This window comes from Engystomops pustulosus, chromosome 4 (assembly GCF_040894005.1).
Source record: "Engystomops pustulosus chromosome 4, aEngPut4.maternal, whole genome shotgun sequence".
Classification (NCBI taxonomy): domain Eukaryota; kingdom Metazoa; phylum Chordata; class Amphibia; order Anura; family Leptodactylidae; genus Engystomops; species Engystomops pustulosus.
Genome location: NC_092414.1, coordinates 3,225,056 through 3,246,180, shown reverse-complemented (window position 1 = coordinate 3,246,180; position 21,125 = coordinate 3,225,056). Strand labels below are relative to the sequence as shown.

At 53.4% G+C, this 21,125-nt stretch overlaps 1 protein-coding gene across 1 annotated transcript in view; it reads left to right on the top strand.

Moving 5' to 3' along the window:
• Nucleotides 1–21,125, top strand: part of SOX5 (SRY-box transcription factor 5) — a 188,132-nt gene that overhangs the window by 160,111 nt on the left and 6,896 nt on the right. Inside the window, exons 8-9 of the mRNA XM_072144730.1 lie at nt 9,234–9,345; nt 11,122–11,256. Of these exons, the coding sequence (XP_072000831.1) occupies nt 9,234–9,345; nt 11,122–11,256 (247 nt within the window). The remainder of the gene's footprint in view (nt 1–9,233; nt 9,346–11,121; nt 11,257–21,125) is intronic.

Sequence of the window (21,125 nt, the reverse complement as noted above, 5' to 3'; positions counted from 1 at the left end):
TAACTACTATAATACTGCCCCCTATATATAACTACTATAATACTGCCCCCTATGTATAACTACTATAATACTGCCCCCTATGTATAACTACTATAATACTGCCCCCTATGTATAACTACTATAATACTGCCCCCTATATATAACTACTATAATACTGCCCCCTATGTATAACTACTATAATACTGCCCCCTATATATATAACTACTATAATACTGCCCCCTATATATAACTACTATAATACTGCCCCCTATGTACAAGAATATAACTACTATAATACTGCCCCCTATGTACAAGAATATAACTACTATAATACTGCCCCCTATGTACAGGAATATAACTACTATAATACTGCCCCCTATGTACAGGAATATAACTACTATAATACTGCCCCCTATGTACAAGAATATAACTACTATAATACTGCCCCCTATGTACAGGGATATAACTACTATAATACTGCCCCCTATGTACAGGAATATAACTACTATAATACTGCCCCCTATGTACAAGAATATAACTACTATAATACTGCCCCCTATGTACAGGGATATAACTACTATAATACTGCACCCTATGTACAGGAATATAACTACTATAATACTGCCCCCTATGTACAAGAATATAACTACTATAATACTGCCCCCTATGTACAGGAATATAACTACTATAATACTGCCCCCTATGTACAGGAATATAACTACTATAATACTGCCCCCTATGTACAGGAATATAACTACTATAATACTGCCCCCTATGTACAGGAATATAACGACTATAATACTGCCCCCTATGTACAGGAATATAACGACTATAATACTGTCCCTATGTACAAGAATATAACTACTATAATACTGCCTCCTATGTACAAGAATATAACTACTATAATACTGCACCCTATGTACAGGAATATAACTACTATAATACTGCCCCCTATGTACAGGAATATAACTACTATAATACTGCCCCCTATGTACAGGAATATAACTACTATAATACTGCCCCCTATGTACAGGAATATAACTACTATAATACTGCCCCCTATGTACAAGACTATAACTACTATAATACTGCCCCCTATGTACAAGACTATAACTACTATAATACTGCCCCCTATGTACAGGAATATAACTACTATAATACTGCCCCCTATGTACAGGAATATAAAGACTATAATACTGCCCCCTATGTACAGGAATATAACTACTATAATACTGCCCCCTATGTACAGGAATATAACAACTATAATACTGCCCCCTATGTACAAGAATATAACTACTATAATACTGCCCCCTATGTACAGGAATATAACTACTATAATACTGCCCCCTATGTACAGGAATATAACTACTATAATACTGCCCCCTATGTACAGGAATATAACTACTATAATACTGCCCCCTATGTACAGGAATATAACTACTATAATACTGCCCCCTATGTACAGGAATATAACTACTATAATACTGCCCCCTATGTACAGGGATATAACTACTATAATACTGCCCCCTATGTACAGGAATATAACTACTATAATACTGCCCCCTATGTACAAGAATATAACTACTATAATACTGCCCCCTATGTACAGGAATATAACTACTATAATACTGCCCCCTATGTACAGGAATATAACTACTATAATACTGCCTCCTATGTACAGGAATATAACTACTATAATACTGCTCATATGTACAAGTATATAACTACTATAATACTGCCCCCTATGTACAGGAATATAACTACTATAATACTGCCCCCTATGTACAGGAATATAACTACTATAATACTGCCCCCTATGTACAGGGATATAACTACTATAATACTGCTCATATGTACAAGTATATAACTACTATAATACTGCCCCCTATGTACAGGGATATAACTACTATAATACTGCTCCCTATGTACAGGAATATAACTACTATAATACTGCCCCCTATGTACAGGGATATAACTACTATAATACTGCCCCCTATGTACAAGAATATAACTACTATAATACTGCCCCCTATGTACAGGAATATAACTACTATAATACTGCCCCCTATGTACAGGAATATAACTACTATAATACTGCCCCCTATGTACAGGGATATAACTACTATAATACTGTCCCCTATGTACAGGAATATAACTACTATAATACTGCCCCCTATGTGCAGGAATATAACTACTATAATACTGCCCCCTATGTACAGGAATATAACTACTATAATACTGCCCCCTATGTACAGGGATATAACTACTATAATACTGTCCCCTATGTACAGGAATATAACTACTATAATACTGCCCCCTATGTACAGGAATATAACTACTATAATACTGCCCCCTATGTACAGGAATATAACTACTATAATACTGCCCCCTATGTACAGGGATATAACTACTATAATACTGCCCCCTATGTACAAGAATATAACTACTATAATACTGCCCCCTATGTACAGGAATATAACTACTATAATACTGCCCCCTATGTACAAGAATATAACTACTATAATACTGCCCCCTATGTACAGGGATATAACTACTATAATACTGCCCCCCTATGTACAGGAATATAACTACTATAATACTGCCCCCTATGTACAGGAATATAACTACTATAATACTGCCCCCTACGTACAGGGATATAACTACTATAATACTGTCCCCTATGTACAGGAATATAACTACTATAATACTGCCCCCTATGTACAAGAATATAACTACTATAATACTGCCTCCTATGTACAGGAATATAACTACTATAATACTGCCCCCTATGTACAAGAATATAACTACTATAATACTGCCCCCTATGTACAGGAATATAACGTATGGGTGTGTACTAGCCCCGGTGTGGGTGACATTGGGGGTCCCCCCTCCCTCTAGGTGCGCACTACCCCCGGTATGGGGGTGACTTTGGGGTCTGGGCCCTCCCTGTAGCTGTGCACTATCCCCGGAGCGGGTGACATTGGGGTCCCTCCTCCCTGTAGCTGTGCACTATCCCCGGAGCAGGTGACATTGGGGTCCGGGCTCTCCCTGTAGCTGCGCACTATCCCCGGAGCAGGTGACATTGTGGTCCGGGCTCTGCCTGTAGCTGCGCACTATCCCCGGAGCGGGTGACATTGGGGTCCGGGCTCTCCCTGTAGCTGTGCACTATCCCCGGAGCGGGTGACATTGGGGTCCGGGCTCTCCCTGTAGCTGCGCACTATCCCCGGAGCGGGTGACATTGGGTTCCGGGCTCTCCCTGTAGCTGCGCACTATCCCCGGAGCAGGTGACATTGTGGTCCGGGCTCTGCCTGTAGGTGCGCACTATCCCCGGAGCGGGTGACATTGGGGTCCGGGCTCTCCCTGTAGCTGCGCACTATCCCCGGAGCGGGTGACATTGGGGTCCGGGCTCTCCCTGTAGCTGCGCACTATCCCCGGAGCGGGTGACTTTGGGGTCCGGGCTCTCCCTGTAGCTGCGCACTATCCCCGGAGCGGGTGACATTGGGGTCCGGGCTCTCCCTGTAGCTGCGCACTATCCCCGGAGCGGGTGACATTGGGGTCCGGGCTCTCCCTGTAGCTGCGCACTATCCCCGGAGCGGGTGACATTGTGGTCCGGGCTCTCCCTGTAGCTGCGCACTATCCCCGGAGCGGGTGACATTGGGGTCCGGGCTCTCCCTGTAGCTGCGCACTATCCCCGGAGCGGGTGACATTGGGGTCCGGGCTCTCCCTGTAGCTGCGCACTATCCCCGGAGCGGGTGACATTGGGGTCCGGGCTCTCCCTGTAGCTGCGCACTATCCCCGGAGCGGGTGACATTGGGGTCCCTCCTCCCTGTAGCTGCGCACTATCCCCGGAGCGGGTGACATTGGGGTCCCTCCTCCCTGTAGCTGCGCATTATCCCCGGAGCGGGTGACATTGGGGTCTGGGCTCTCCCTGTAGTTGCGCACTATCCCCGGAGCGGGTGACATTGGGGTCCGGGCTCTCCCTGTAGGTGCGCACTATCCCCGGAGCGGGTGACATTGGGGTCCGGGCTCTCCCTGTAGCTGTGCTCTATCCCCGGAGCGGGTGACATTGGGGTCCGGGCTCACCCTATAGCTGCGCACTATCCCCGGAGCGGGTGACATTGGGGTCCGGGCTCTCCCTGTAGCTGCGCACTATCCCCGGAGCGGGTGACATTGGGGTCCGGGCTCTCCCTGTAGCTGCGCACTATCCCCGGAGCGGGTGACATTGGGGTCCGGGCTCACCCTGTAGCTGCGCACTATCCCCGGAGCGGGTGACATTGGTGTCCGGGCTCTCCCTGTAGCTGCGCACTATCCCCGGAGCGGGTGACATTGTGGTCCGGGCTCTCCCTGTAGCTGTGCACTATCCCCGGAGCGGGTGACATTGGGGTCCGGGCCCTCCCTGTAGCTGCGCACTATCCCCGGAGCGGGTGACATTGGGTTCCGGGCTCTCCCTGTAGCTGCGCACTATCCCCGGAGCGGGTGACATTGGGGTCCCTCCTCCCTGTAGCTGCGCACTCTCCCCGGAGCGGGTGACATTGGGGTCCGGGCTCTCCCTGTAGCTGCGCACTATCCCCGGAGCGGGTGACATTGGGGTCCCTCCTCCCTGTAGCTGCGCACTCTCCCCGGAGCGGGTGACATTGGGGTCCGGGCCCTCCCTGTAGCTGCGCACTATCCCCGGAGCGGGTGACATTGGGGTCCCTCCTCCCTGTAGCTGCGCACTATCCCCGGAGCGGGTGACATTGGGGTCCCTCCTCCCTGTAGCTGCGCACTATCCCCGGAGCGGGTGACTTTGGGGTCCCTCCTCCCTGTAGCTGCGCACGCTCCCCGGAGCAGGTGACATTGGGGTCCGGGCTCTCCCTGTAGCTGTGCACTATCCCCGGAGCGGGTGACATTGGGGTCCCTCCTCCCTGTAGCTGCGCACGCTCCCCGGAGCAGGTGACATTGGGGTCCGGGCTCTCCCTGTAGCTGTGCACTATCCCCGGAGCGGGTGACATTGGGGTCCCTCCTCCCTGTAGCTGCGCACTATCCCCGGAGCGGGTGACATTGGGGTCCGGGCTCTCCCTGTAGCTGTGCACTATCCCCGGAGCGTGTGACATTGGGGTCCCTCCTCCCTGTAGCTGCGCACTATCCCCGGAGCAGGTGACATTGGGGTCCGGGCTCTCCCTGTAGCTGCGCACTATCCCCGGAGCGGGTGACATTGGGGTCCGGGCTCTGCCTGTAGCTGCGCACTATCCCCGGAGCGGGTGACATTGGGGTCCGGGCTCTCCCTGTAGCTGTGCACTATCCCCGGAGCGGGTGACATTGGGGTCCGGGCTCTCGGCAGCGAGGGGTCAGCGTGCTCGGCAGTAATTGCGGTAACATATGGTTATTAGCAGCTTGTGGGGGGATCCGATGTTATCGTGCGCGCAGTCAGATGTTGGACATATTGTGAGCGCTGGCAGCCATTGTTCCCCTCATTTACTTCACACAGCTAATTACTCCCTAATAATAACTTTACCTTGGAGTTTTTCACTTGTCGGTGCCAACAAACCTGTTCTCGCTACATATGCTAATTATTGGCACTTTCTCATCACGTTCCGATAGCTTTAAGTTCAAGCTGTGCCGCCTGGATTGTGCGCCGAGCCAGCTGGCGCCAAACTTCCACCTTCTCTTCTCTTCTTCTAGTCATTAAAAGTTTTAATATCGCCGCATCTTGTTTTCTTTACAAGATTTCTGGCTCATGATGAATCTTAAACAAGAGGCGAAGCGCCCGCGGGGCGAGGAGGACGCGCCGGGTCATGTGACCTCCCGCCTGCCGTCATGTGACTATTCATCTGACACAAGGAGGAAGATACAATGTAACAGGAGGCTCCCAGAATATGTACAGAAAGAGAGTATCACAGCCCCCCAACCCACCAGGACCCGAGAGGTATCACAGCCCCCGCCCACCAGGACCCGAGAGGTACCACAGCCCCGCGCCCACCAGGACCCGAGAGGTACCACAGCCCCCCGCCCACCAGGACCCGAGAGGTATCACAGCCCCCCGCCCACCAGGACCCGAGAGGTATCACAGCCCCCCGCCCACTAGGACCCCAGAGCTATCAGCCCCCCGCCCACTAGGACCCGAGAGGTATCACAGCCCCCGCCCACTAGGACCCGAGAGGTATCACAGCCCCCGCCCACCAGGACCCGAGAGGTATCACAGCCCCCGCCCACCAGGACCCGAGAGGTATCACAGCCCCCGCCCACCAGGACCCGAGAGGTATCACAGCCCCCGCCCACCAGGACCCCAGAGCTATCAGCCCCCCGCCCACCAGGACCCGAGAGGTATCACAGCCCCCCGCCCACCAGGACCCGAGAGGTATCACAGCCCCCCGCCCACCAGGACCCCAGAGCTATCAGCCCCCCGCCCACTAGGACCCCAGAGCTATCAGCCCCCCGCCCACCAGGACCCGAGAGGTATCACAGCCCCCCGCCCACCAGGACCCGAGAGGTATCACAGCCCCCCGCCCACTAGGACCCGAGAGGTATCACAGCCCCCCGCCCACTAGGACCCCAGAGCTATCAGCCCCCCGCCCACTAGGACCCGAGAGGTATCACAGCCCCCGCCCACCAGGACCCGAGAGGTATCACAGCCCCCGCCCACCAGGACCCGAGAGGTATCACAGCCCCCGCCCACCAGGACCCGAGAGGTATCACAGCCCCCGCCCACCAGGACCCGAGAGGTATCACAGCCCCCGCCCACCAGGACCCGAGAGGTATCACAGCCCCCGCCCACCAGGACCCGAGAGGTATCACAGCCCCCGCCCACCAGGACCCGAGAGGTATCACAGCCCCCGCCCACCAGGACCCGAGAGGTATCACAGCCCCCGCCCACCAGGACCCGAGAGGTATCACAGCCCCCGCCCACCAGGACCCGAGAGGTATCACAGCCCCCCACCCACCAGGACCCGAGCGATATCACAGCCCCCCGCCCACCAGGACCCCAGAGCTATCAGCCCCCCCGCCCACCAGGACCCCAGAGCTATCAGCCCCCCCGCCCACCAGGACCCCAGAGCTATCAGCCCCCCGCCCACTAGGACCCGAGAGGTATCACAGCCCCCGCCCACCAGGACCCGAGAGGTATCACAGCCCCCGCCCACCAGGACCCGAGAGGTATCACAGCCCCCGCCCACCAGGACCCGAGAGGTGGTCTCACTCCTCCTGCTGGTGGTGCTGTCCTGCTCCCTCCTCTCTCCTGCTGGTGGTGCTGTCCTGCTCCCTCCTCTCTCCTGCTGGTGGCGCTGTCCTGCTCCCTCCTCCTCTGGGGGGCGCTGTCCTGCTCCCTCCTCCTCTGGGGGGCGCTGTCCTGCTCCCTCCTCCTCTGGGGGGCGCTGTCCTGCTCCCTCCTCCTCTGGGGGGCGCTGTCCTGCTCCCTCCTCCTCTGGGGGGCGCTGTCCTGCTCCCTCCTCCTCTGGGGGGCGCTGTCCTGCTCCCTCCTCCTCTGGGGGGCGCTGTCCTGCTCCCTCCTCCTCTGGGGGGCGCTGTCCTGCTCCCTCCTCCTCTGGGGGGCGCTGTCCTGCTCCCTCCTCCTCTGGGGGGCGCTGTCCTGCTCCCTCCTCCTCTGGCGGGCGCTGTCCTGCTCCCTCCTCCTCTGGCGGGCGCTGTCCTGCTCCCTCCTCCTCTGGCGGGCGCTGTCCTGCTCCCTCCTCCTCTGGCGGGCGCTGTCCTGCTCCCTCCTCCTCTGGCGGGCGCTGTCCTGCTCCCTCCTCCTCTGGCGGGCGCTGTCCTGCTCCCTCCTCCTCTGGCGGGCGCTGTCCTGCTCCCTCCTCCTCCGGGTGGCCAAGTGATAGATGCCGTTATACCCGGACCCCCGGACCCCCTGGCACCGCGCCCAATCTCTTATTGTCATAGAAACCTCCTGCAAGACTGGAAGGAGCTGAGCGCTAGGGATCACGCTGACCCACAATCCTCCAGCATGGGCCGGCTATGGGGAGCCGGGTGTGCATGTCCCGCCGCTCAACAGGGGATTAGCTGCTTCATAGCCACACAGAGTACTCAGCGCAGGAGCAAGAAGAGGCAAAAATACACCCCAAGGACATGGGGGGGACACACAGGTCACACACAGGTCACACACAGGTCACACACACATAAGGCACAGGTTACACACAGGATACACACAGGTTACACGCAGATTACACGCAGGTTACACGCAGGTTACACACAGGATACACAGGTTACACGCAGATTACACACAGGTTACACACAGCTTACACACGGGTCACACACAGGTCACACACAGGTTACACACAGGTCACACACAGGATACACACGGGTTACACACGGGTCACACACAGGTCACACACAGGTCACACACAGGTCACACGCAGGTTACACGCAGGTTACACGCAGGTTACACACAGGATACACAGGTTACACGCAGATTACACACAGGTCACACACAGGTCACACACAGGTTACACACAGGTTACACGCAGGTTACACGCAGGTTACACGCAGGTTACACGCAGGTTACACGCAGGTTACACGCAGGTCACACGCAGGTTACACACAGGTTACACACAGGTCACACACAGATTACACACAGGTTACACACAGGTTACACACAGGTCACACACAGATTACACACAGGTTACACACAGGTCACACACAGGTTACACACAGGTCACACACAGATTACACACAGGTTACACACAGGTCACACACAGGTTACACACAGGTCACACGCAGGTTACACGCAGGTTACACACAGGATACACACAGGTTACACGCAGGTTACACGCAGGTTACACACAGGATACACACAGGTTACACACGGGTCACACACAGGTCACACACAGGTTACACACAGGTTACACACAGGTCACACACAGGATACACACGGGTTACACACGGGTCACACACAGGTCACACACAGGTTACACACAGGTTACACACAGGTTACACACAGGATACACACAGGATACACACAGGTTACACACAGGATACACACAGGATACACACAGGTTACACACAGGTCACACACAGGTTACACACAGGATACACACAGGTTACACACAGGATACACACAGGTTACACACAGGTTACACACAGGATACACACAGGTTACACACAGGTTACACACAGGATACACACAGGTTACACACAGGATACACACAGGATACACACAGGTTACACACAGGTTACACACAGGTCACACACAGGATACACGCAGGTTATACACAGGTTACACACAGGTCACACACCCGCTGATGTCCCCTTCTGCTTGTGTCCTGCAGGTGCAGGGGCAGCTTCCTCCCCTGATGATCCCCGTGTTCCCCCCAGACCAGAGGACGTTAGCCCAGCAAGGATTCCTCATCCCCCCGGGATTCAGCTACAAGGCCGGATGTAGTAAGTACAGATAACGCTCCAGTACTGTAATAACATGTGATATTCCCCCCCCCCCCCGCTCCTCCTATAACGCTCCAGTACTGTAATAACATGTGATATCCCCCGCTCCTCCTATAACGCTCCAGTACTGTAATAACATGTGATATCCCCCCCGCTCCTCCTATAACGCTCCAGTACTGTAATAACATGTGATATCCCCCCCGCTCCTCCTATAACGCTCCAGTACTGTAATAACATGTGATATCCCCCCCGCTCCTCCTATAACGCTCCAGTACTGTAATAACATGTGATATCCCCCCCGCTCCTCCTATAACGCTCCAGTACTGTAATAACATGTGATATCCCCCGCTCCTCCTATAACGCTCCAGTACTGTAATAACATGTGATATCCCCCCCGCTCCTCCTATAACGCTCCAGTACTGTAATAACATGTGATATCCTCCCCCGCTCCTCCTATAACGCTCCAGTACTGTAATAACATGTGATATCCCCCCGCTCCTCCTATAACGCTCCAGTACTGTAATAACATGTGATATCCCCCCCCCGCTCCTCCTATAACGCTCCAGTACTGTAATAACATGTGATATCCCCCGCTCCTCCTATAACGCTCCAGTACTGTAATAACATGTGATATCCCCCCGCTCCTCCTATAACGCTCCAGTACTGTAATAACATGTGATATCCCCCCCGCTCCTCCTATAACGCTCCAGTACTGTAATAACATGTGATATCCCCCCCGCTCCTCCTATAACGCTCCAGTACTGTAATAACATGTGATATCCCCCCCGCTCCTCCTATAACGCTCCAGTACTGTAATAACATGTGATATCCCCCCCCGCTCCTCCTATAACGCTCCAGTACTGTAATAACATGTGATATCCCCCGCTCCTCCTATAACGCTCCAGTACTGTAATAACATGTGATATCCCCCGCTCCTCCTATAACGCTCCAGTACTGTAATAACATGTGATATCCCCCCCGCTCCTCCTATAACGCTCCAGTACTGTAATAACATGTGATATCCCCCCCGCTCCTCCTATAACGCTCCAGTACTGTAATAACATGTGATATCCCCCGCTCCTCCTATAACGCTCCAGTACTGTAATAACATGTGATATCCCCCGCTCCTCCTATAACGCTCCAGTACTGTAATAACATGTGATATCCCCCCCTCTCCTCCTATAACGCTCCAGTACTGTAATAACATGTGATATCCCCCGCTCCTCCTATAACGCTCCAGTACTGTAATAACATGTGATATCCCCCCCTCCTCCTATAACGCTCCAGTACTGTAATAACATGTGATATCCCCCCCCGCTCCTCCTATAACGCTCCAGTACTGTAATAACATGTGATATCCCCCCCGCTCCTCCTATAACGCTCCAGTACTGTAATAACATGTGATATCCCCCCGCTCCTCCTATAACGCTCCAGTACTGTAATAACATGTGATATCCCCCCCCCCCCGCTCCTCCTATAACGCTCCAGTACTGTAATAACATGTGATATCCCCCCGCTCCTCCTATAACGCTCCAGTACTGTAATAACATGTGATATCCCCCCCCGCTCCTCCTATAACGCTCCAGTACTGTAATAACATGTGATATCCCCCGCTCCTCCTATAACGCTCCAGTACTGTAATAACATGTGATATCCCCCCGCTCCTCCTATAACGCTCCAGTACTGTAATAACATGTGATATCCCTGTAGAGGCGGCTGAGGGTGCAGGTGCAGCAGAGGTAGAAGGTGCTGACCCTCTGTTATCCTCTTCCTCAGGTGACCCTTACCCTGTGCAGCTGATCCCCACCACCATGGCCGCCGCTGCCGCCGCCGCCTCCCCCGGCCTCGGACCCCTACAGCTACAGGTGAGGCACAGCTCCAGATACAGGGGGTCTATGGGGGTCCCTACAGGTAATACACAGCTCCAGATACAGGGGGGTCTATGGGGGTCTCTACAGGTAATACACAGCTCCAGATACAGGGGGGTCTATGGGGGTCCCTACAGGTAATACACAGCTCCAGATACAGGGGGGTCTATGGGGGTCCCTACAGGTAATACACAGCTCCAGATACAGGGGGGTCTATGGGGGTCCCTACAGGTAATACACAGCTCCAGATACAGGGGGGTCTATGGGGGTCCCTACAGGTAATACACAGCTCCAGATACAGGGGGTCTATGGGGTCCCTACAGGTAATACACAGCTCCAGATACAGGGGGGTCTATGGGGGTCCCTACAGGTAATACACAGCTCCAGATACAGGGGGGTCTATGGGGGTCCCTACAGGTAATACACAGCTCCAGATACAGGGGGGTCTATGGGGGTCTCTACAGGTAATACACAGCTCCAGATACAGGGGGGTCTATGGGGGTCCCTACAGGTAATACACAGCTCCAGATACAGGGGGGTCTATGGGGGTCCCTACAGGTAATACACAGCTCCAGATACAGGGGGTCTATGGGGGTCCCTACAGGTAATACACAGCTCCAGATACAGGGAGTCTATGGGGGTCCCTACAGGTAATACACAGCTCCAGATACAGGGGGGTCTATGGGGGTCCCTACAGGTAATACACAGCTCCAGATACAGGGGGTCTATGGGGGTCCCTACAGGTAATACACAGCTCCAGATACAGGGGGGTCTATGGGGGTCCCTACAGGTAATACACAGCTCCAGATACAGGGGGTCTATGGGGGTCCCTACAGGTAATACACAGCTCCAGATACAGGGGGTCTATGGGGGTCCCTACAGGTAATACACAGCTCCAGATACAGGGGGGTCTATGGGGGTCCCTACAGGTAATACACAGCTCCAGATACAGGGGGTCTATGGGGGTCCCTACAGGTAATACACAGCTCCAGATACAGGGGGGTCTATGGGGGTCCCTACAGGTAATACACAGCTCCAGATACAGGGGGGTCTATGGGGGTCTCTACAGGTAATACACAGCTCCAGATACAGGGGGGTCTATGGGGGTCTCTACAGGTAATACACAGCTCCAGATACAGGGGGTCTATGGGGGTCACTACAGGTAATACACAGCTCCAGATACAGGGGGGTCTATGGGGGTCCCTACAGGTAATACACAGCTCCAGATACAGGGGGTCTATGGGGGTCCCTACAGGTAATACACAGCTCCAGATACAGGGGGTCTATGGGGGTCCCTACAGGTAATACACAGCTCCAGATACAGGGGGGTCTATGGGGGTCCCTACAGGTAATACACAGCTCCAGATACAGGGGGTCTATGGGGGTCTCTACAGGTAATACACAGCTCCAGATACAGGGGGTCTATGGGGGTCTCTACAGGTAATACACAACTCCAGATACAGGGGGTCTATGGGGGTCCCTACAGGTAATACACAGCTCCAGATACAGGGGGGTCTATGGGGTCTCTACAGGTAATACACAGCTCCAGATACAGGGGGTCTATGGGGGTCTCTACAGGTAATACACAGCTCCAGATACAGGGGGGTCTATGGGGGTCTCTACAGGTAATACACAGCTCCAGATACAGGGGGTCTATGGGGGTCCCTACAGGTAATACACAGCTCCAGATACAGGGGGGTCTATGGGGGTCTCTACAGGTAATACACAGCTCCAGATACAGGGGGGTCTATGGGGGTCCCTACAGGTAATACACAGCTCCAGATACAGGGGGGTCTATGGGGGTCCCTACAGGTAATACACAGCTCCAGATACAGGGGGGTCTATGGGGGTCTCTACAGGTAATACACAGCTCCAGATACAGGGGGGTCTATGGGGGTCTCTACAGGTAATACACAGCTCCAGATACAGGGGGTCTATGGGGGTCTCTACAGGTAATACACAGCTCCAGATACAGGGGGTCTATGGGGGTCTCTACAGGTAATACACAGCTCCAGATACAGGGGGGTCTATGGGGGTCCCTACAGGTAATACACAGCTCCAGATACAGGGGGGTCTATGGGGGTCTCTACAGGTAATACACAGCTCCAGATACAGGGGGTCTATGGGGGTCTCTACAGGTAATACACAGCTCCAGATACAGGGGGGTCTATGGGGGTCTCTACAGGTAATACACAGCTCCAGATACAGGGGGGTCTATGGGGGTCTCTACAGGTAATACACAGCTCCAGATACAGGGGGTCTATGGGGGTCCCTACAGGTAATACACAGCTCCAGATACAGGGGGTCTATGGGGGTCTCTACAGGTAATACACAGCTCCAGATACAGGGGGGTCTATGGGGGTCCCTACAGGTAATACACAGCTCCAGATACAGGGGGTCTATGGGGGTCTCTACAGGTAATACACAGCTCCAGATACAGGGGGGTCTATGGGGGTCCCTACAGGTAATACACAGCTCCAGATACAGGGGGTCTATGGGGGTCTCTACAGGTAATACACAGCTCCAGATACAGGGGGTCTATGGGGGTCCCTACAGGTAATACACAGCTCCAGATACAGGGGGTCTATGGGGGTCCCTATAGGTAATACACAGCTCCAGATACAGGGGGTCTATGGGGGTCTCTACAGGTAAGACACGGCTCCAGATACAGGGGGGTCTATGGGGGTCCCTACAGGTAATACACAGCTCCAGATACAGGGGGTCTATGGGGGTCTCTACAGGTAATACACAGCTCCAGATACAGGGGGGTCTATGGGGGTCTCTACAGGTAATACACAGCTCCAGATACAGGGGGTCTATGGGGGTCCCTACAGGTAATACACAGCTCCAGATACAGGGGGGTCTATGGGGGTCTCTACAGGTAATACACAGCTCCAGATACAGGGGGTCTATGGGGGTCCCTACAGGTAATACACAGCTCCAGATACAGGGGGTCTATGGGGGTCTCTACAGGTAATACACGGCTCCAGATACAGGGGGTCTATGGGGGTCTCTACAGGTAATACACAGCTCCAGATACAGGGGGGTCTATGGGGGTCCCTACAGGTAATACACAGCTCCAGATACAGGGGGTCTATGGGGGTCCCTACAGGTAATACACAGCTCCAGATACAGGGGGGTCTATGGGGGTCTCTACAGGTAATACACAGCTCCAGATACAGGGGGGTCTATGGGGGTCTCTACAGGTAATACACAGCTCCAGATACAGGGGGTCTATGGGGGTCTCTACAGGTAATACACGGCTCCAGATACAGGGGGGTCTATGGGGGTCCCTACAGGTAATACACAGCTCCAGATACAGGGGGGTCTATGGGGGTCTCTACAGGTAATACACAGCTCCAGATACAGGGGGGTCTATGGGGGTCCCTACAGGTAATACACAGCTCCAGATACAGGGGGGTCTATGGGGGTCTCTACAGGTAATACACAGCTCCAGATACAGGGGGGTCTATGGGGGTCTCTACAGGTAATACACAGCTCCAGATACAGGGGGGTCTATGGGGGTCTCTACAGGTAATACACAGCTCCAGATACAGGGGGGTCTATGGGGGTCCCTACAGGTAATACACGGCTCCAGATACAGGGGGGTCTATGGGGGTCCCTACAGGTAATACACAGCTCCAGATACAGGGGGGTCTATGGGGGTCCCTACAGGTAATACACAGCTCCAGATACAGGGGGTCTATGGGGGTCCCTACAGGTAATACACAGCTCCAGATACAGGGGGTCTATGGGGGTCCCTACAGGTAATACACAGCTCCAGATACAGGGGGTCTATGGGGGGTCCCTACAGGTAATACACAGCTCCAGATACAGGGGGTCTATGGGGGTCTCTACAGGTAATACACAGCTCCAGATACAGGGGGTCTATGGGGGTCCCTACAGGTAATACACAGCTCCAGATACAGGGGGGTCTATGGGGGTCTCTACAGGTAATACACAGCTCCAGATACAGGGGGGTCTATGGGGGTCTCTACAGGTAATACACAGCTCCAGATACTGGGGGGTCTATGGGGGTCTCTACAGGTAATACACAGCTCCAGATACTGGGGGGTCTATGGGGGTCTCTACAGGTAATACACAGCTCCAGATACAGGGGGTCTATGGGGGTCTCTACAGGTAATACACAGCTCCAGATACAGGGGGGTCTATGGGGGGTCCCTACAGGTAATACACAGCTCCAGATACAGGGGGGTCTATGGGGGTCCCTACAGGTAATACACAGCTCCAGATACAGGGGGTCTATGGGGGTCCCTACAGGTAATACACAGCTCCAGATACAGGGGGGTCTATGGGGGTCCCTACAGGTAATACACAGCTCCAGATACAGGGGGTCTATGGGGGTCCCTACAGGTAATACACAGCTCCAGATACAGGGGGTCTATGGGGGTCTCTACAGGTAAGACACGGCTCCAGATACAGGGGGGTCTATGGGGGTCCCTACAGGTAATACACAGCTCCAGATACAGGGGGTCTATGGGGGTCCCTACAGGTAATACACAGCTCCAGATACAGGGGGGTCTATGGGGGTCCCTACAGGTAATACACAGCTCCAGATACAGGGGGGTCTATGGGGGTCCCAACAGGTAATACACAGCTCCAGATACAGGGGGGTCTATGGGGGTCTCTACAGGTAATACACAGCTCCAGATACAGGGGGGTCTATGGGGGTCCCTACAGGTAATACACAGCTCCAGATACAGGGGGGTCTATGGGGGTCTCTACAGGTAATACACAGCTCCAGATACAGGGGGGTCTATGGGGGTCCCTACAGGTAATACACAGCTCCAGATACAGGGGGGTCTATGGGGGTCCCTACAGGTAATACACGGCTCTGCTTGCATGGGGGTCCCTCCTGTGGGGGTAGCAGTTTGTGGGGCTCTGTCCTGCGCTGTGACCCCCTGGCGCTGAGCAGAGGGGCCCCCATCTTCCATGGCGCGGACGTCTGGCAGCTGCCGCCGGCTTCTGGGGGCGACTTGTGGCAGCGGGGGGGCTGTTAACCCCTCGGAGCGCTGATTGTTCTCATTTCCCGGCTGATACTTTGTTAATCAGGACACAACAATAGCGCTGATTAATTGGCACCAATAACGGCGGCGCGGGCAGAGCGGCCGAGGAGGGGGCGGCAGCTGCTGGTACCAGATATAATACCGCCATATGCACCTCCCCGGAGACCACCACAGGTACCACGGCCGCCACGGGGAACACACTCCTCTCTACAGTCCCTTTCCATATCAGTCACTACTGGCCAGAGCTTTCATGTAAGGGATGTTGGGAGTAGTAGTGTTGGAGGTTGGTTATTGGCAGGTCTTTGATATGAGAATGTTGGGGGTAGTAGTTGGCGGTTAGTACTGGGCAGATCTTTGATATGAGGATGTTGGGGTAGTAGTTGGCGGTTAGTACTGGGCAATCAGGATGTTGGGGGTAGTAGTTGTTGTGTGTGCAGCGTCTTCCCTTGTATGTAGGTCGCGGGTCCTGCGGTGGTGGCACTGGCGCCCCTGGATGGGCTGTGCCCGGGGGCAGCTTGTGCTCAGCCGCTGACAATCGCCCGGAAGGGACCTCGCAGCCTCCTGACATTTGGACAAAGGAAACAGCGAATGTCTCCCCCTCCCCGATGCTTCATCTCTGTGCACTGACCCCTATTGTATCCAGGAGCGCCGGCTGGGGGTTGTAGTCCACACCATTGCCCTGTGGATGATGTCTCTTCTCTAGATGCAGGAGACTCATCACCAGTATAAGCAGCGTGGACATGCACCCCGGGATCGCATCCATCAGCACATGCACCCCAGGATCACATCCATCAGCACATGCACCCCGGGATCACATCCATCAGCACATGCACCCCAGGATCACACCCATCAGCACCTGCACCCCAGGATCACATCCATCAGCACATGCACCCCAGGATCACATCCATCAGCACATGCACCCCGGGATCACATCCATCAGCACCTGCACCCCAGGATCACATCCATCAGCACATGCACCCCAGGATCGCATCCATCAGCACATGCACCCCGGGATCACATCCATCAGCACATGCACCCCAGGATCACATCCATCAGCACCTGCACCCCGGGATCTCATCCATCAGCACATGCACCCCAGGATCACATCCATCAGCACATGCACCCCAGGATCACATCCATCAGCACCTGCACCCCAGGATCACATCCATCAGCACATGCACCCCGGGATCACATCCATCAGCACATGCACCCCAGGATCACACCCATCAGCACATGCACCCCAGGATCGCATCCATCAGCACATGCACCCCAGGATCGCATCCATCAGCACATGCACCCCAGGATCTCATCCATCAGCACATGCACCCCAGGATCACATCCATCAGCACATGCACCCCAGGATCACATCCATCAGCACATGCACCCCAGGATCACATCCATCAGCACATGCACCCCAGGATCTCATCCATCAGCACATGCACCCCGGGATCTCATCCATCAGCACATGCACCCCAGGATCGCACCCATCAGCACCTGCACCCTCAGATCACATCCATCAGCACATGCACCCCGGGATCGCACCCATCAGCACCTGCACCCTCAGATCACATCCATCAGCACATGCACCCCAGGATCACATCCATCAGCACATGCACCCCAGGATCACATCCATCAGCACATGCACCCCAGGATCACACCCATCAGCACATGCACCCCAGGATCACATCCATCAGCACATACACCCCAGGATCACACCCATCAGCACATGCACCCCAGGATCACATTCATCAGCACATGCACCCCAGGATCACATCCATCAGCACATGCACCCCGGGATCACACCCATCAGCACATGCACCCCGGGATCACATCCATCAGCACATGCACCCCGGGATCACACCCATCAGCACATGCACCCCAGGATCACATCCATCAGCACATGCACCCCAGGATCGCACCCATCAGCACCTGCACCCTCAGATCGCATCCATCAGCACATGCACCCCGGGATCACATCCATCAGCACATACACCCCGGGATCACACCCATCAGCACCTGCACCCCAGGATCACATCCATCAGCACATGCACCCCAGGATCACATCCATCAGCACATGCACCCCAGGATCACATCCATCAGCACATGCACCCCAGGATCACATCCATCAGCACCTGCACCCCAGGATCTCACCCATCAGCACATGCACCCCGGGATCACATCCATCAGCACATGCACCCCAGGATCACATCCATCAGCACATGCACCCCAGGATCACATCCATCAGCACATGCACCCCAGGATCACATCCATCAGCACATGCACCCCAGGATCACACCCATCAGCACATGCACCCCAGGATCACATCCATCAGCACATGCACCCCAGGATCGCATCCATCAGCACATGCACCCCAGGATCACATCCATCAGCACATGCACCCCGGGATCACATCCATCAGCACATGCACCCCAGGATCACATCCATCAGCACATACACCCCGGGATCACATCCATCAGCACCTGCACCCCGGGATCACACCCATCAGCACATACACCCCGGGATCACACCCATCAGCACCTGCACCCCAGGATCACATCCATCAGCACATGCACCCCAGGATCGCACCCATCAGCACCTGCACCCTCAGATCACATCCCATGTATTCAGAAGTGGGGGGACACTTGTTACCACTTTGTATCGGCCTAGCCCCGCCCCCTTGTCTTTGTGCTCTGTCCTCTCACACTCGGCCTCAGGGGAGTCACCGCCATTAATTTCTGCCACCGGAGCTGGAACTCAGCGTAATGGATCCTTCTATCTGGCCCAATATCCAGAAAACTGCGCCAAATTCTCGAGTATTAATGAGGCGGAAGCGCCAGAGAAGACGTCCTAACAATTATCCCCGGAAGTGTAGTCACTGACTGCCAGCGCAGAGTCACATGTAGCAGGGCCGAGGGGTTACACTCTGATACTACACCTTGTATCACATATTGATGACTCGTCTCTGCTGTGCTCCCTGATACTACACCTTGTATCATGTATTGATGTCTCGTCTCTGCTGTGCTCCCTGATACTACACCTTGTATCATGTATTGATGACTCGTCTCTGCTGTGCGGTCTGATACTACACCTTGTATCATGTATTGATGACTCGTCTCTGCTGTGTGGTCTGATACTACACCTTCTATCACGTATTGATGACCCGTCTCTGCTTAGCTCTCTGATACTACACCTTGTATCACGTATTGATGACTCGTCTCTGCTGTGCTCCCTGATACTACACCTTGTATCATGTATTGATGACTCGTCTCTGCTGTGCTCCCTGATACTACACCTTGTATCACATATTGATGACTCGTCTCTGCTGTGCTCCCTGATACTACACCTTGTATCATGTATTGATGACTCGTCTCTGCTGTGCGGTCTGATACTACACCTTGTATCATGTATTGATGACTCGTCTCTGCTGTGTGGTCTGATACTACACCTTCTATCACGTATTGATGACCCGTCTCTGCTTAGCTCTCTGATACTACACCTTGTATCACGTATTGATGACTCGTCTCTGCTGTGCTCCCTGATACTACACCTTGTATCATGTATTGATGACTCGTCTCTGCTGTGCTCCCTGATACTACACCTTGTATCATGTATTGATGACTCGTCTCTGCTGTGTGGTCTGATACTACACCTTGTATCATGTATTGATGACTCGTCTCTGCTGTGTGGTCTGATACTACACCTTCTATCACGTATTGATGACCCGTCTCTGCTTAGCTCTCTGATACTACACCTTGTATCACGTATTGATGACTCGTCTCTGCTGTGCTCCCTGATACTACACCTTGTATCATGTATTGATGACTCGTCTCTGCTGTGCTCCCTGATACTACACTTTGTATCATGTATTGATGACTCGTCTCTGCTGTGCTCCCTGATACTACACCTTGTATCACATATTGATGACTCGTCTCTGCTGTGCGGTCTGATACTACACCTTGTATCATGTATTGATGACTCGTCTCTGCTGTGCTCCCTGATACTACACCTTGTATCACGTATTGATGACCCGTCTCTGCTGTGCGGTCTGATACTACACCTTGTATCATGTATTGATGACTCGTCTCTGCTGTGCTCCCTGATACTACACCTTGTATCATGTATTGATGACTCGTCTCTGCTGTGCTCTCTGATACTACACCTTGTATCATGTATTGATGACTCGTCTCTGCTGTGCGGTCTGATACTACACCTTGTATCACATATTGATGACTCGTCTCTGCTGTGCTCTCTCATACTACACCTTGTATCATGTATTGATGACTCGTCTCTGCTGTGCTCTCTGATACTACACCTTCTATCACGTATTGATGACTCGTCTCTGCTGTGGTCTCTGATACTACACCTTGTATCACGTATTGATGACTCGTCTCTGCTGTGTGGTCTGATACTACACCTTGTATCACGTATTGATGACCCGTCTCTGCTGTGCTCCCTGATACTACACCTTGTATCACGTATTGATGACTCGTCTCTGCTGTGCTCCCTGATACTACACCTTCTATCACATATTGATGACCCGTCTCTGCTGTGGTCTCTGATACTACACCTTTTATCATGTATTGATGACTCGTCTCTGCTGTGCTCTCTGATACTACACCTTGTATCATGTATTGATGACTCGTCTCTGCTGTGCGGTCTGATACTACACCTTGTATCATGTATTGATGACCCGTCTCTGCTTAGCTCTCTGATACTACACCTTGTATCATGTATTGATGACCCGTCTCTGCTTAGCTCTCTGATACTACACCTTGTATCATGTATTGATGACCCGTCTCTGCTTAGCTCTCTGATACTACACCTTGTATCATGTATTGATGACCCGTCTCTGCTTAGCTCTCTGATACTACACCTTGTATCATGT